General features: G+C 35.0%; 1 protein-coding gene across 2 annotated transcripts; it reads left to right on the top strand.

Moving 5' to 3' along the window:
• Positions 1 to 2,732: 2,732 nt before the first annotated feature.
• LOC147407969 (ubiquitin-conjugating enzyme E2-17 kDa) lies at positions 2,733 to 12,986 on the top strand. 2 transcript variants are annotated; one of them, XM_086436772.1, is made up of 5 exons: positions 2,733 to 2,861; positions 2,970 to 3,049; positions 10,311 to 10,438; positions 11,835 to 11,939; positions 12,516 to 12,986. In XM_086436772.1, the coding sequence occupies exons 2-5, from the start codon at positions 2,980 to 2,982 to the stop codon at positions 12,657 to 12,659; spliced, it is 447 nt and encodes a 148-aa protein (XP_086292898.1). In that variant the 5' UTR covers positions 2,733 to 2,861; positions 2,970 to 2,979; the 3' UTR covers positions 12,660 to 12,986. The 2 variants fall into 2 exon arrangements, with proteins under 2 accessions (XP_086292898.1, XP_086292899.1); XM_086436773.1 differs by having other exon boundaries at positions 2,835 to 2,861; positions 2,955 to 3,049.
• Positions 12,987 to 14,217: the final 1,231 nt, after the last annotated feature.

Genomic DNA, 14,217 nt, shown 5'->3' with positions numbered 1-14,217 from the left:
TGACATTCTAATGTAGTGGTGCACACATAACCATAGGAATTTTTTACTCATATCTCAATGAAAAGCATCTATGATTATGTAAGCACTACCACATTAGAATGTATAATCGATGTACATTTTAGTGTTACTTCAGCATTATCCTTCTCTTATTGCCAATTTTAAATTGAAGTATTATTAAAATTCCTAATTATATATAACACAAAAATAGAGACATAATTTTATTCTGAATGGGTTTTAAAATAAAAATGAAACAAAAATAATGATAGAAACAAAAAGGGAACATCTCCAAAAATTCTGTAACTGTCAAGTTTTATTATTATTTTTTTAAAATCTTGGATCACTTATTCACTCTTATAACACACTTTCATATAGGAGTACAATCTATTTGAAATCAAAATTGCCGTCGTAATACATTGAAACTAATTAATTATAAAATAAAAAATCATTAAAATGATCGAATTACAAATGTACAATTCCATACTCTCGTGTCAATTATTCTCTTAAATTTATAACAAAATTATTTTTAATATTCATTGTTGTCTTTTTTTTCATTTTCTTCATTTTTATTGCATTTCCTCTTCTCCTACTCTATTTTTTAAATAACATTCTTCTAATTTTACTATATTTCATTTTTATTTTTAATAATACCCATCTAATTTTATCTTTTTTTTTTTTAACGTATTTTATTGTTTTTCCTCATTTTTTTTTTTTTAACGTATTTTATTGTTTTTCCTCATTTTTTTTTTTTAAATAATCCCTCTTAACTCGAAGATTTTTAATAATATTTCTTTAATTTTTTTTTTTTTCATTTTTATCCTCGGTGGCAAAATTCTAATTAAATGATAAATTATGATATAAAAATATGTTATAAATTTGGAAATTTTAAATTTTACATAAATTTAAATATTTGTAATATGTGTGGATGTGTGGTCATGCACATGCCACCTAAATGGTAATAAGAAATAAGAGGTGTTGAATCATTAAGAAATAAAATAAACTTGTACACTTCAAAGATTCTCTACTTAATATTAGCCCATGGCATGCTGGATCCCACCTCACACGCTTAGAATTATTCTCCTATCAAATCATATGGGCTTGTCATGTGCAGCTGGAAATCTCTGATTGGATTCTCACGTCTCATCATAATTTTATTAATAAAGGTCAAGTTGATTCACAACCATGTATGAATCAAAGGCGTCACTTATGGGCCCACTGAACATGATTCTACACCCCCAAAACACGCACACTGAAAATTTTAGGATTTGTTTGATAAGCGATTGTTCCGTGTGAGAATTGATAACTTGCAAGGATTTCTAAAATTTCCACATTTGGAAGGGCAACCAAGCCAAGTAGATAACTTGCCAAGTTTCTAATTCATTTATCGTTTGTGTGGTTCAACTTTCACTTCGAGGAGTGGAAGTTGGGAACATTCATGTGAAGGCTTAAGTAACAAGTTCATCGTAATAGATATATATATATATATATATATATTTTCTCTTTGTTTTCTTTCTTCTTGGGTTTGAAACATGAATTTTTTTTTTTTTTTTTATAGTTTGATAACTCATAAGTGAAAAGAAGAACAAAATTCGAACAATCATTAAAAGATCTTATGAAAATGGAAAAAATCACTTCAGTGAGAGAAAATACAGACTTTGACAAAAAAGACATTGCTAAGATGACGTTCGAAGATTTGACTTTGAGAGATGATTGGATGATTTGTGATATTAGGTTCAATTGTAAGTAATTGGAATGAAATCTTAATCCTTTATTTTTTTTATCTCTCAGTGGAGATGATGTAAGATTCTTGTTTGTCTAATTAGCGAGAGTGGACTGTGAATCCCCTCCTATTGCCAAACGCATCCAATGGCCCTATTTGAGAAAGAAAAACCAACACTGATCATGTCAGATAGATTTTCATGAGAACTGATTCAATCATCTAAATTGCTCTGTTTGGGTATGTCATTTAATGACTGTTCTAACTCTGGCAAAGTAACCAAATATCAAAGTTAAAAATATCTTTCATCTTTAACTTTCGATTGTTGAAAGTCTAATTCTCACCCTTAACATTAGTTTTCAAGCACACTCTTAAAACATTTTATTTGACCACCTTTATAATAGGTTCACCTATCAATGGGCTCACTAATGAATCCCTTGATAGTAGGGTTGTTAGGGGATCCTTGATCCAGTAAATTCAAATTTGGAATGAGGATTTGGATTCTGATAAGGATCCAATCTAATACGATTCGGATCTAATATCTTATTGGATCGATTTTAGATCAATATAAATTATTTTATTTACATTCTCTATTGGTATATACACCCTCCATAGGTAGAAGAGGAAAACCAATAAAAATGAAGGGAGTATTATTGAAAAAAAGAATAATAGAGAAAAGACAATAAAATAGGAAGGGCACTATTGAAAGGAAGAGAAGAAAGGAAGAAATACAATTATAAGTTTTCTCGAGATTTGTAATTAGATTAACTTCTGATCACTCTTATTGTATATCAAATTGGGTTTCATTTGATCTTGTTTTTGATCCAATCCTATTGTTGTTTGGTCGATTGGGTATGGATCTTAATATTGAGATCCGATTCAATATAAGGTCACGTACGTAAAGGAGCATATAATCATTCCTCAACAACCGGTTAACTGGTGTACCAGTTCTCTAGAACAAAAGAAAAGTTAGCGTAAAAACAACGAGCCAACCGCTCGAACCCGTCGTTAAAAATTTCAAATAGGGCCCACAGAAAACATAGCCAATCAGCGGTTGATTATAAAGTCAGTTATTCCTTCTTTCCTCCTCCCACAGAAACCAAGCTGAGAGAAAGAGAAGCAAAAGAGGAAAGAACGATCGAAATCGGTAGGTATTCTTGGATTTTTCTTCACTCTTTCGTGTTTAAATATCTGCAAAACTTTCTTCTTTTCTTTTTGTTTCTCTTCTGAGACGATCTAGGGTTTCGAAAATTAGGGTTTTATCCATGGCTTCCAAGCGGATTTTGAAAGAACTCAAGGATCTTCAGAAAGATCCTCCTACGTCTTGTAGCGCAGGTATCATCTTCAATCGAGAATCTTTATCTTTCATTTTGTGTTATTTCTTGGCTCGATCTGCTATTTTTGTATAATTTTTGGTGTATTTGTGTCACTTTTTCATGAAATTGTTTTGGGATTGAATCTAGTTAATGATTGTGAAGAAATTTGTTTGATTGCGTGAGATTGATTTGTTATGTGAAAGGTAAATATTTTATAGGATTGGACTAGATGTGTTGTTGAGCTGTTCGGACCTGAAATGGTGTTCAGGTGAGGAAAGAATTAGATTTTTAAGCTAGACGTTCTCTTATAGAAATTTTTTTTTATATAGATTTTTAGTTTCCATTTCATCCTCTATTTCTAAATGAAATTAAAGTGGCTGCAAGCCTAATGATTTAGCTTTGTCTTTGAGGTGATCTGGTGCAAAAAAGGTTGATGTGCATGCAAGGTTTAAAATAACAGTTATGTGCTATGTTTTACATTTTTGTGTTGAAAAAGACAATCCTGACCATCTCTTAAGTCTCATAATTATAGAACTGTCGATTTGCGACCAACATATATCTACCCACCCACGTGTCACCATAGTTGTCATATGCAATTGTATATGCTACTTTTGGTCACTAAATCATTTTGTCATCGTGGCATATGTGATTTCAGGTCATTATGCAATCACATGCTTTCAATTTTGTATTTGTCCCAATGGTAAAAAGATTTGACCATGGGTACATTAAGTTAATTATTTTAGTTGATCTTCTATAAATATCCTATTCCCATCCACCTATTCCTACACTACTCTAAGCTATTTCTTTAACTTTTCTACACTTATATACTCTATTTAAATCTTATTTCTATTACTGGTCTTCAAAATTTTGAGTCTTTGCATTCTTACGTACTTGTTGAACGTGCAAATATAATAATAAAGGGTCTTGTTAACATGTGCCCTAAGGGCACACGTTAAAGTGCAAGAAATACACTTTGGAAATTGAATCTTGTACCAAAAAATGCCCTTAATTTTTTTATATATACCAAAATGCCCATAGATTCCAATTTCCAAAATGTATTTATTGCACTTTAATGTGTGCCCTTAGGGCACATGTTAACAAAATCCAATAAAAAATCATTCTAAAATTGGGTTTCGGTGACTAATGAAGAATGACTCATGAGAAAATACATGATCCTGCCATGTAAACAAGGAATCAAACATTTGGGATTTATAGGAATCCCAATAATACTCATCTTGGGGATACTTATCCCGAATATAAGTCCCGATTGTTGAACTTCGTGTTTACACATTGGGGTCATGCATTTTTTTCTTTTCTTTTGAGTCTTTGGAACCTGACTGTAATCTAATAGTTGCAAATTTTTCTATCTTTTTAAAATATAAAAAAATTTGTGCTATTTGATTGCACATGCCACTGTGCTATTGTATAGGCGCCAAAACATGTGTTAATCGCATAGTATAGCATATAATATTTGAAATAATGTGTGTCACTTCCTTAAAAGATAGTTTATGTTTGGATGGTTCAAAATGACTTTACTTCCGATATGTAAGTTGGTTTCCGCAGTGTTGTTAAGAGCTGTGCCTGGGCTCGGCCTAGGTTCCACTTTGGCCACCTAGACCATCCAGGCATTTAGATCCTCCCCACTTTAAGCGGGATTTCAAAAAGTGAACGATAGTTTTATGTAACATTGTTGTAAAAAATCTTGATCTAAGGGGCATTTAATCAAATTTAGAAAATAGCGGGAGTCAGATATTCACCCAACCTTGGAGGGATTTGTTTAAAATTAAAAGACATTTGAGAGGGGGGCATTAAACCGCTTGAATATTGTAGTTACATGTTAGTTGTATTGACTTACCAACTTTCTTGGTAATTAGTATTATCTTGGTAAGAACATATTTATATTACTTTTTTTGCATGACCTTTTTTTCCGCTTTTGATAGATAAAATTTCATTAAAAAACATTAGAGGTTGAGACTACCCAAAAAAGAGAAAGAGAATGATTAGGCAACTTACTACTCACATCTAATATTAATACAAACCCATTACCATCTTCATTAGAAATTCTCAAAGAATACTCTAAAATCTTTAACGGTCTTGCTCCAATAAAATATAAACCCCAATATTGAAATAAAAATGTTCTGAAGTGAGCATTGATGGTTCTAAAAGCTCCGTAAATTCCTTTCCTTTCCTTCCGTATATGTCAACAAACTGTGAATGGTATCCAGGGCAGATTTACAGTGGGGTCTGTGGGGCACTTGCCCCCACAAGAATTTTCAAAGTCTATGGATTGGTGAGCTATTGCAACAGATTTTAGTGGCGGATAAAAAAATCTGCCACTATTGCCCCCACAATTTTTTTTTCCACTTTTAGTTGCCCCCCCACAACTATTTTTTTCACCCTTAATTGTCTCCGCAAATTTTTTCTACTCTTGGTTGCCCCCACGTGGGCAAAACCCTTGCTCCGCGCCTGAATGGTGTATGCTTCGTAGAAATCTTTTTGATACCAGAAAGACTGAACTAAGATGTTGTCAACTAACAAACTAAAACTGCTAATGAACTGGGCACACACATCCCATGATAGAAAGGAGGGAAAAAAGGAATGACCAAAAGACCAATTTTTTTTTTGCCGCTTAATCCCTGTCTAGGTCTCGCCTAATGCTTTTAAGTTTTAACAACATTGGGTTTGCGTTAAAAATAGTATTTTTTAGAAACTTTCATTGAAAACTTTACAGTGATAACCATTATTAAATATTTTTTTTTAACTTTTGTATAATATTTATATTACATTATTCCTGTAATGCCTTTAGGAACTTGATTTTTATGACCAATCTAATGCATACAAAAGCAATATTGACTTTACATTCCTATTCGGTCTTTTAATAATTTTTCTTTTATTTATTCTGAAAATATCTAGTAATCATTAAAAAAAGCAATGCCATTGCTCATGCAACATGTGAAACACATGTGCATTCCCCTATTAGTAAGTAATGTCCTCACTATAGCAAGTTTTTCTTATTGTTAATTCCACTTTAGTGGCTATTATCTTGTTATTTTGCTTATGTTGTGATGCTTAAAATCACTTTATTATTTTTACCAAAATATAGCATATAGTGCATATGTATTAATGAACTAGTGAAAAATAGGATCACATTTTTTTTTTAAGTACCACTTTTAAGACAATGAGGGTTATGGCTAAACAAGGTTAACCATTATTGCTCCCATTATTTTCGTTATTTTATGCCGTGCTTTGGCTAACCAATCTAATCTGTCATTGGCACAATGAGGGTTATGGCTAAACAAAATATCTTGGGTTGGCATTCAGGGTTGTGTTGCGCTCTTGATTATTATATAAGAGGCTAGGTGGGATTTTGATGGGGATCCGGGAGACTGGAATGTCTGAGTTAGTCAATCCTTAATTTGGATCTGTCTCTTTGTTTGAGATCCCATCGATAGTTTATATCTGACTTCTTTAAGCTATAATATGATCTGAAGTATTTTTCCAGCTTTCAAAGATCCACAGCTTTTAGAATCCCACCCAATCATACAACAATCTTTGCTATAAGGTACAGATGATGAACTATAATCATACAGATAGAAAAAATGGTACTTCTAGAATAACATTCAAGCTAAAATTAAATCAATAACTGAATAACAACGATAGGGAGAAGAATAGTCGGGTCTTAAGAATGGTCGTATGAGAAACAATGTTAAGAATAAGAATTATTCTGTCTACATGATTATGTTTGTCTGTATGATGCTCAAAAAACTCTGCTTGGAAGAAACATGAAATAATACCTTCCTTTGAAAGGAAAATTTACAATTTTCTGTCATATCCTTAGTGTAAATAATAAAACACCACCCAATGCCATTAATCATCGTGAGTTGTACACATGTCTAAGTTCAGGACCTTGATATGCAAGAAGTTTGGTGACATACCAACTTGCTGAGACGTCTAGGGGTTCTCAAGGGATGATCAGACCTAAAATCCTATCTGATTGCTACCACGAAGGCCACACTCCAGGGAAAGGCTGTATCAGTTGGCAATAAAAACCTTTATATAGTCATGGGATTCCCCTTTGCTTGAGAAAAAAAATTATGGGACCTGAGCAACCCCGAAAGTTCCAGGACTCAAAGTTCACAATGTCCATCGGGACCACTGTTCTTGTAGAACATTTGTTGTCTTGTCATCAGCTGATGGCATCATGGGGGTGGGTTGGTGGTTATGGTGCCTGATGACTCTCTATTGTAACAATCCCCAGCTAATCTTCACAGGAGTGCGCTCACCTGATTCTCCAATGTCAAAATGGATCATTGGATAGCTTCACTTAAATTTGTGCTTTTGGTACAGTACTCACACTCCCTGTTCAACCTATGATAGAAAGAAAGATGAACCCTCTAGAGTCCAGGCTGTTATATAGGGTCAAGACTGTTGGCAATCAAGAACAATGATGATCTCGCAACTATCAATGCATTCTGAAACACACTGCTCCCCAGACCCAATTTCATGAGTCCCTAATAAATTACTGAACAAAAAACATAGAAGGTTCAATTATCTGAGTTCAAAAGCATTTAAAGTTGAAGGAGATCCCCTCAATCAGGGGTGAAGAGCTGGCCTAAGTCAGGAATATGAATCTCAAGACTGGCATAAAGCCTTTTGGGTAAGAACTTTCCGAGAGTTTACACCCTTAAATTCTACCACTGGTCGTCTATTGGCCCAGTTACAATTCGAGTGATATTCCCAGTGGTCCGAACCAACCTCGCTGCCCCACGAAGGCAAATATCATGATCCCACCTAGTATGTGCCTACCATTGTGCATGGATCATGTGATAACTGGGTGCCAATCAATTGCAGTACCACATCAAAACCCACCCTGCTAGAAAAGGGGCTTCTAAAGCAGTTCATAACCACATCTCTACTAGAAGATAATAAATACAAGGTTGTGATCGTTTTGGCTATTGAACTAATCTTGTCGATGGTGGAGCACGCTAATGGGAGAGGGATGATTAATGTTATTCATGTTATTCATTGCTGGTTTCTTATGATTTGAGCCACACAATCTCCACGACAGAAGAAGGGCATTGAGAAAGATAGAAGTACTGCAGGGTTACGAAGAGAAGTCTGCCATGTTTGGAGCTGCTGGACCGACTAGCTTGGGGATCATTCTTGAGTGCACCAGAAATCGATCGTGGTATTCTCATATCAGGACCCCCCACCTAGAGTACACCATCCTCACTATGATGCATTGCTCATCACCTTGCTGATAAAAAAGTGGGAGGTCGGATCCTTCTATACTCTGGCACCTCAACAAACATTCTGTTTCTTTTTCCCCCCCCTCTCTGAAAGATCTAACTGTAGAAAGGGATTCTAGAGCCATCTTGGGTTCAAGTAGTTAGCTTCAATAACACCGCAGCAATTTAGTTGGGGAAGTCATTCTTCCAGTCACCGTCGGGCTCAGTACCATCTGGTCTTCTATTGTAGTCATTTGGGCGCCGTCACTATACAACTTAACATTCAATCATTGGTGGACTCATGAAATGAGGGTTATACCTGCATTGTGCTACCAACTAGTATGATTCCCAACATCAAACATGCCTTTAGAGATTAGAGGAGATCAGATTGCAGCCGAGCAGTTGCACATGGTTATCTTGCAGCAATACATACATAAAGAAATTCACAAGTCCAAGTTGGGCATGGGAAGGGAGTCATACCAAGTAGAAAACACACAATGGAAGAGAGGTAGTCGGATAGCAATCACAGGAAATGATTGAATGAGTAACGACATAGATCGGACAAAAGGGAGAAGTCACTCTCAATAGGATACATGATCCCCAATAGACTTCTAAGGTGGCAGAAGTCACCCACAAGTGACATATATCGGATCGCATCTATCTGAAGCGGATATAAATATGGTGGTATGAGCTTTCCTTGATGCAAGTAGAGACTTGTACACATGGATTTTCAAGCTTAGGCCTGGAATTAGTCCAACAATAGCAAGTCACAAGTTGGAAGTAGAGCAGAAGTGCCAACCTTGCTAAGTTGGTAAGACATGTGGAATGTTATTCCCATGTCCTACGTTCAAACCCCCTTGAACCAACTTCCCTTCCTAACCGCTAATCCTTTACCTACAATTTTTTTTTTGCTGTCAGTACTTAAACAAGAATTCTTGAATACTCACTACATAAAAAAATTTCCATTAATGAAACATGCAAGTCCATTGGAAAATAAAAAATATGCATGCCCAATGAAATGGTTGTTGCTATCTGCTCCAATAACGAATAATTGGTTTAACTAAATAACTAAATAAAATAGATAGACATCTCTTGGTCCCTGCAGAAAGGAAAAATAATTTCATGTTCTTCCTTTTAGGAAGGGAGGATTAGGGAAATCCTATTGATTGCAGCTTTCTCCAGACCTCCGGGAAAAGCATGATAAAAAAGGCTCGAATGGTACGATCTGTCCGTCACCCCTTTCATTCTGGGGTGATCTCGTAGTTCTTAGTCTGTGAAGATGCGTTGTTAGGTGCTCCATTTTATTTTCCCATTGAGGTCGAACCTAAACCTGTGCTCGAGAGAAGAATCGGAAAATATTAGCTCCGCATTGCATAATACTGCGAATGAAGCAATTGAGAAGTTACTGCAGGTTTGATTAATTCTAGAAGTATAGCCAATATCGTTGTTGTGCCAAAAGATAACAGAAAATCTAACTCTGCGATTCTCTGCTATTTGTGGTGGCCTATTGGAGTCCTGCACTGCCATTCTACTCTATCTAATTCTAATGCTTCACTTCTTTACACTATGCCCCTTCTTGGCCTTTTCCTCTTTTTATCGCCTTTGACACTCTGGTCCTTACCAGTACTATTAATGGATTCTATACACATTATCGAGCCATATTGATTGAATATTTTATTACCAAAAGAAAACATTGTAGTTCATTTATTTTGAAGTTAATAAGAAAGGGTGGAAAGTTAATTGCTTTGAATTATAGAAACTAATGAGTCAGGATCATGCGTTGATGCTTAAATAAGCTTGATATTTCTGCAACGAGAAGATCATTTCACGTTGATGTTTGAAGGTATAGTCTTGGAAACATATATGTTACACTTGAAGCCTCTGATGTTAATTTCGTTTTACTTATTTTCTTATGATTAATTTATTTTTGAATTCTTGACATTGCAAATTCAAATAATTTCTTTTTCTTGTAAATAAATTTGAAAATCCACACATTATGCGTTCACTCTTGTTGATTTATTTGTTTTTCTTTGCATGGGTTGTATTTTACAGGCCCTGTTGCCGAAGACATGTTCCACTGGCAAGCTACAATTATGGGTCCCCCTGACAGTCCATATGCTGGGGGAGTTTTTCTAGTTTCAATTCATTTTCCTCCCGATTATCCATTTAAACCACCTAAGGTATTGTATCAACACCTATCACCTTAAATTTACATTTTTTTTCCTAGAACTTCTCTAGAGGAGGGATTATGGGTACTCCCTGTTTTTACTTTTTACACCTTATCCTTCTTTTATTTACAATAATTCACAGTTTAGAAATTCAGATGCTTGTTGATGCGGCAGCTAACCGTTTTCATATCTCTCCTATTTAAAAGGCCTCAGCTTAGCCAAATTTTTGTAAGCATCTATTATTTAGTTTTGATGCGACAGGGTTTCCCCCACCCCCTTTTGAAGTTGGACTAATCCCTGTGGATACGACCTGCCTCCGCAAACAGGCGTATCAGGTAAAGTTGCGGGTGGGGAGACTTGATCTCACAATCCTGGGGAGCACATTCCGCTGAACCACTGTTCCACCACCTGGGTGCTCAGCATTTATTTACCATACAACATGTTATCCCTATTTTAATACCCCTCCAAGTTTTGGTAAATGATTGAGTTTCCCGTATATTTTTCTGATCATTATAATCATTTATTACCAGCACCGTAGACACGATTTTATTGAACGATATCTGGTTCTTATCCACCCCCTTCTATCGATTGACTCGTTAGAGTCATTTTTTTGGATGAGTGAAACCACTTGGCTCATAATTATGCTTTATTACATATTTATTTATTTTTGCATACCATGGGTATCCCCCCACCCTTCGGGTGAGAGACTAATCACATGTTCTCACGCACCATCCCCTCAAAAAGTCTTACATGCATCTGGTTGAGTCAAGGGTCAACCGGACCCTAGAGGGTGGCCCCAAGGAATTCTGCTTTGTGGGGTTTCGAACACTTGACCTACCCTTTATTATGCATTTATACTTTTTCTTATTACAAGAAGAATTAGAAGATATTCGATCGCAAATCCTTACTTTTATGTAGATAAAAATATTTAAATCTTTATAAAGAAATATTTTTTTTATATATAAAAATCACAAAACCCAATTGACTCGGTTAACTTTTCATTGGGTCGATAATTTCAAAATATAGGAAGAGTCAATGTGACATAAAACATTCACTATGAGTATGAGCAAGTGATGGAGTTCGTGGTTTTAAAGTCCGATATCACTTCTCTTGCTCCCATTGGTCCAAGTCAATCTTGTTTTGAATGATTCATTTAAACCATTTTTATAATTATTTACGAATATACATTTTATTCTAGATTAGGAGGTGCTTAATCATAAAATCTTATTTTATATTTTAAAAAAAATTATTTGCATAAAAAACATAAAACCTCGATTGCAAGGTTTCTTTAAGTTTGATTATGCACCCAATCAAATGCAGCCAGCTGCTATTCTGGCTATGATTGGCAAGTTGGATCAACTCGGAATGCACCTCTCTCTCTCTCTCTTCACAGTAGTATGCCTTGCAGGTGGCATTCAGGACTAAGGTGTTTCACCCAAATATCAACAGCAATGGCAGTATTTGCCTTGACATCTTGAAAGAGCAGTGGAGCCCCGCCCTAACAATTTCCAAGGTTCTTGTTCTACAACGCAGTTACTCTTATAATACCACACTTTTATTGTATTTCACCAAGGAAATTCAAAGAAAAATCCATTATGTTAATGGATTTGGTAAAGGGTTTCTTAACAAAAAGGCAGTCGAAGATACCGAAATTACCATGGCATACCTGTTTTAATACATCTTTAGCAAATATTTTAAAACCAGGTATGGTGTGGCAACTTTTTTATACTTCCCCATTCTATAGTATGAGTACACCTTTGATGGTGTTTACCAAGTATGTGACCCAAAGATAAGTCATCAATGGAAATAGGAATTTGCTTATAATCTATAGTCTGAATATGATGTAGTATGTATACCACGACAAATATTTGGAGTAGGTTTGCAGGAACTGATAATTGAACCAACCGTCAGTGGTTAGAGCAGTAGGAACTATTCATATATGACATTTTTTCAGATTTTCCATATATTGATGGAATTATTTTATGTACTTGGGCAATAGATCTGCACCAATATTTGAAACTCTCACAGTAAACTAGTCAAAATTCTTAAATTTGGGGTTTAGTAGTAATTTGTTACTATCCTTTTTCAGGTGTTGCTATCAATCTGTTCGCTGTTGACAGACCCAAACCCTGATGATCCTTTGGTGCCGGAGATTGCTCACATGTACAAGACGGATAGGAGCAAGTATGAGACGACTGCGAGGAGCTGGACCCAGAAGTATGCCATGGGTTAGTTTGTACTATGGTGGTTGTTGTGGGACCTTTTATAATTGAATGACTTTGGCCTTTCAGAACTATTCTCTATGTATGATTAAAGATGCTGTGATCCATCTCTTCTTCAGTCCCTAGGAAGTGGGATCAGAAGGGAAAGATCCATGGTGCATAGTTGCTGTTTTCTAACGTTTTTTTTTTTTTTTTTTTCTTAATGGGATTTTATGATGTTTGTTTGCTGTTTGGAACTTTGAAAGAGTAAAATACTCTCTCGAAATATTACTAAACTTGTTTCTCACCTTCCCCACCACCACTCCCAACCTTAAATAATAAATCTCTGCCTATCATCTCTTTGGCATTTATGCAGAGAGAGTTGTCAGGGCTCAACATTCTGTCGGCAATTCTCAGGATATTACACCGTGAGCAAAAAATCAAACTGGTTTGATGATTCGTGATATTTTGACTTTTATCTGGTACAGTCATATTTGTATGACTATTGGGTAAATTGGTCCTCTTATCGTGTTTTTCATTCACTCCATATAAATTTGAATCGAGCAACGAACTCTCGGGTTCTATAGGAGATTTGATAATTTGAGTGAAAAGCCATTAATGCTCTATTTAGGAGGATTCTTCTGTCTCCAACGAAAAAACTATACTCCTCAACAAGGTGTTAAATGGTTCGGTTAGGTTTAGTACTAAAAATAATAATAATAATAATAATAATGGTTGGCTAGATAAAGAAGAACATAGAAGATTACTTTAAAATCCTAACACGAGTTCATGGAATCACGCCAAATTCAATCTTTAGAGAACTCAAAATTCTGTAAATTATACTCAAACAGTGGCTCAACGATAAACTCAAAACAATTTTCTTTTTGCAAAAAAATAAAAATAAATAAATAAATAAATAAAAACTTGAAATAATATTTTTACAAGACTCCCTAAACTCTAACTAATCTCAAGATTTAAAATAACCTAATAATAATCCTATTAAAAATGTGGATCGCTACTTAAATTATAACCCTAAACTGCCCCAAAATTAGGGCTGCAACTTTAGCGGGCTAACCCGAATTCAAACCGATTGACGGGTGAGCCTGGGTTTAGGGTTATATGGAAAATGAGTTGAGCTTGGGCTAGGTAATCTCAACCCGAATTAAATTCAGGTTGAGCTATGGTTGAGGCTCCGGCAACCTGAATCCATTGTTATATATTTGCTTATATATATTTTTTATTTATTTAAATAAGAATAATAATTTTATCTGCCTAAATATATTTGTAAATTTAGAAAATTTTATTTATTGATTTTTCTTTCTATATTTAAATTTATTGTCATATATGTTTAAGAATAGTATTTTACATATTTTTGAAGATAAAGAGTTGTTTTTCACATAAATTCTGAAGAGAGAAAAACGAGCTCAACCTGTCTAAATTGCCTAACTTGAAAATGAAATTAGGCTTGCTCAATGATCTCAACCCGCCCCATCCTGCCCAACTCGCCCCAAATTACCTAACTTGGGTTAACCTGAGCTCAACCCGATTTTCAAAGCTAAATCTCGGGTTGAGCTTGGGTTAGTGAGCTCT

This window comes from Akebia trifoliata, chromosome 3, assembly GCF_017979445.1.
Source record: "Akebia trifoliata isolate Shusen 1 chromosome 3, ASM1797944v1, whole genome shotgun sequence".
Classification (NCBI taxonomy): Eukaryota; Viridiplantae; Streptophyta; class Magnoliopsida; order Ranunculales; family Lardizabalaceae; genus Akebia; species Akebia trifoliata.
This window is presented reverse-complemented; position numbering and strand designations above follow the sequence as displayed.

Bases quoted from the DNA above. Each gene is read 5' to 3' on its own strand.
- LOC147407969 (XM_086436772.1), top strand. From the start codon at position 2,980: ATGGCTTCCAAGCGGATTTTGAAAGAACTCAAGGATCTTCAGAAAGAT. The intron at 10,439-11,834 runs GTATTGTATCAA...TATGCCTTGCAG, and splicing joins ATCCATTTAAACCACCTAAG to GTGGCATTCAGGACTAAGGT. The intron at 11,940-12,515 runs GTTCTTGTTCTA...ATCCTTTTTCAG, and splicing joins CCGCCCTAACAATTTCCAAG to GTGTTGCTATCAATCTGTTC.